General features: G+C 62.8%; 1 protein-coding gene across 1 annotated transcript in view; it reads right to left on the bottom strand.

Annotated features, from left to right (window-relative positions):
• Positions 1-5: 5 nt before the first annotated feature.
• LOC102044497 (dynamin-2) overlaps positions 6-3,169 on the bottom strand; it is a gene marked incomplete at its 3' end in the record, with an annotated part of 23,898 nt that continues 20,734 nt past the window's right edge. The window contains exons 17-20 of the mRNA XM_031065521.1: positions 2,787-2,896; positions 2,544-2,655; positions 901-1,065; positions 6-245 (exon numbers count right to left, since the gene is read on the bottom strand). Coding sequence (XP_030921381.1) covers positions 6-245; positions 901-1,065; positions 2,544-2,655; positions 2,787-2,896 — 627 coding nt within the window. The remainder of the gene's footprint in view (positions 246-900; positions 1,066-2,543; positions 2,656-2,786; positions 2,897-3,169) is intronic.

Genomic DNA, 3,169 nt, shown 5'->3' with positions numbered 1-3,169 from the left:
CGCGCCCCCCCCCGGTGGCCGGCCCCGGGCTGCAGCCAGGTGTCGTCCACGGGCGGGGGCACGGGCGTGGACACGGTGCTGGTGCTGATGTCGCCGATGATGGCCAGCGCCTCCTTGAGCGCGTGGTACATGCGCAGCATCTCGTCGCGGCGCTGCGCCTGCTCCGCCGACTCCTCCATCAGGCTGCCCTGGTCCGACGACGAGTACAGGAAGGCCAGCCGCTCCGAGTGGATGAAATCCTTGGTCTGGGGACGGCAGGGAACGGGTGGGACGCGCTGCCGAGGGGGCTGGGAGCGTTCTGGTTTGGGGGAATCGGGGCACATTGGGGTGGGAAGCGGAGTTTTTGGGATGGGGCCTGTCCTGGTTGCTGTCCCTGAGCGCCACCTGCACGGCTCTGAGGCAGGTCCCCAGGGAGGGGACACCGCACCCTGTGCCGCCCTGGAAAACTCCAGAATTCTCCCCAGATCCAGCCTGAACCTCCCCTGGCACAGCTTGAGGCCGTTTCCTCTTGTCCTGTCCCCTTTGGGAGGGAGGATCAACCCCTGGCTGGCTCCAGGGAATTGTCGGGAGCTGGGAGACGCCCCTGGAGCCTCCTTGTTCCAGGCTGAGCCCCTCCAGCTGCTCCCACAGCTCTCCATCCCCTTTTCCCTGCTCTCCAATCCCTTTTCCCTGCTCCCATCCCCTTTTCCCTGCTCCCATCCCCTTTTCCCTGCTCCCATCCCCTTTTCCCTGCTCCCATCCCCTTTTCCCTGCTCCCATCCCCTTTTCCCTGCTCCCCATCCCCTTTTCCCTGCTCCCAAATCCCTTTTCCCTGCTCCCATCCCCTTTTCCCTGCTCCCCAATCCCTTTTCCCTGCTCCCATCCCCTTCTCCACGTTCCCCAGCCCCTTTTCCCCCTCACATTGTTGATCATGAGGTGCATGATGGTCTTTGGCATGAGGTCCCGGATGGATTTGTTGATGATGCCCACGTAGGAGTCCACGAGGTTCCGGATGGTCTCCACCTGCCTCTCCAGCTGCGGGTCCATGGAGAAGGTGTTCTCCTGGGCGCTGTCCTCGCTCTCCGTCTGCAACGGCACCGAAGGCTCAGCCCTGGGGGCAGCGACGCTCGGGAGGGGTCCCCCTGCCCCAGCAGGGCCTTCCTGGCCCCGTTCCCATCTTTGGGGTCATTCCAGAGCCCCGTTCCCATCTTTGGGGTTATTCTGGAGCCTGTTCCCATCCTGGGGTCATTCCAGAACCTCTTCCCAGCCCCATTCCCATCTTTGGGGTTATTCCAGAGTTTGCTCCCAGCCCCATTCCCATTCCAGACCCTGTTCCCAACCCCATTCCCATCTCTGGGGTCACTCCAGAGCCCCATTCCCATCCTGGGGTTATTCCTGACCCCATTCCCATCCTGGGGCCATTCCTGACCCCATTCCCATCTCTGGGGTCACTCCTGACCCCATTCCCATCTCTGGGGTCACTCCTGACCCCATTCCCATCTCTGGGGTCACTCCTGACCCCATTCCCATCTCTGGGGTCACTCCTGACCCCATTCCCATCTCTGGGGTCACTCCTGACCCCATTCCCATCTCTGGGGTCACTCCTGACCCCATTCCCATCTCTGGGGTCACTCCTGACCCCATTCCCATCTCTGGGGTCACTCCTGACCCCATTCCCATCTCTGGGGTCACTCCTGACCCCATTCCCATCTCTGGGGTCACTCCTGACCCCATTCCCATCTCTGGGGTCACTCCTGACCCCATTCCCATCTCTGGGGTCACTCCTGACCCCATTCCCATCTCTGGGGTCACTCCTGACCCCATTCCCATCTCTGGGGTCACTCCTGACCCCATTCCCATCTCTGGGGTCACTCCTGACCCCATTCCCATCTCTGGGGTCACTCCTGACCCCATTCCCATCTCTGGGGTCACTCCTGACCCCATTCCCATCTCTGGGGTCACTCCTGACCCCATTCCCATCTCTGGGGTCACTCCTGACCCCATTCCCATCTCTGGGGTCACTCCTGACCCCATTCCCATCTCTGGGGTCACTCCTGACCCCATTCCCATCTCTGGGGTCACTCCTGACCCCATTCCCATCTCTGGGGTCACTCCTGACCCCATTCCCATCTCTGGGGTCACTCCTGACCCCATTCCCATCTCTGGGGTCACTCCTGACCCCATTCCCATCTCTGGGGTCACTCCTGACCCCATTCCCATCTCTGGGGTCACTCCTGACCCCATTCCCATCTCTGGGGTCACTCCTGACCCCATTCCCATCTCTGGGGTCACTCCTGACCCCATTCCCATCTCTGGGGTCACTCCTGACCCCATTCCCATCTCTGGGGTCACTCCTGACCCCATTCCCATCTCTGGGGTCACTCCTGACCCCATTCCCATCTCTGGGGTCACTCCTGACCCCATTCCCATCTCTGGGGTCACTCCTGACCCCATTCCCATCTCTGGGGTCACTCCTGACCCCATTCCCATCTCTGGGGTCACTCCTGACCCCATTCCCATCTCTGGGGTCACTCCTGACCCCATTCCCATCTCTGGGGTCCCACCTGGTCCTTCTCGGGATAAACCCCCGCCCGCAGGAACGAGGCTTTCCAGCTGTCCACGTCCTCCTGCGAGTCGCAGGCCAGCTCGATCTGCCGCAGGTCCTTGTACACGTTCCTGCAGGGCAGGCCGGGGCGCCGGGGGTCAGGGCAGCCCCGAACGCCCGCGGGGAGCGCTGGAGAATCCCCCTGCAGGACCCCGGCCCCCAAAGCCCTGAGCGCAGGAGCCCGGCCGGGAGGATCGCCCACCTCTGCTCCGTGTTGAAGATGGCGAAGATGTGTTTGGTGGACATGAATCCCTTCTCCACGTCCCTGATTTTCAGGTTGTCCAAAGGCAACATGTACTTCTTCTCCTTCTCCTGGGAAAGGGGACGAGAGGGAAGCGGGGATCAGCCTCCTGCGGGGCAAGGAGGGGCAAGGAACCCCGGCTTTGGGAACTGCAGAGCCCAAACTCCCTCTGGAAAAGGCTCAGGGGGAGATCCCCAGCCCATCCCGCGGAGCCTGGGGCGGGGAATCGCTCTGGGATCCCTGTGGGGGCTGCTCTGGGGTTTGGGATGGGGCCGGACCCCCGGAGCCCCCCTGCTCCAGCCCAGCTCCCCGGGAACGCGGCTGGAAGGAGACCGGAGGCGCTT

Source organism: Geospiza fortis, unplaced genomic scaffold (assembly GCF_000277835.1).
Source record: "Geospiza fortis unplaced genomic scaffold, GeoFor_1.0 scaffold566, whole genome shotgun sequence".
Lineage (NCBI taxonomy): Eukaryota > Metazoa > Chordata > Aves > Passeriformes > Thraupidae > Geospiza > Geospiza fortis.
Note: the sequence above shows the minus strand (reverse complement) of the source record. Positions and strands in the feature narration are given on the sequence as shown.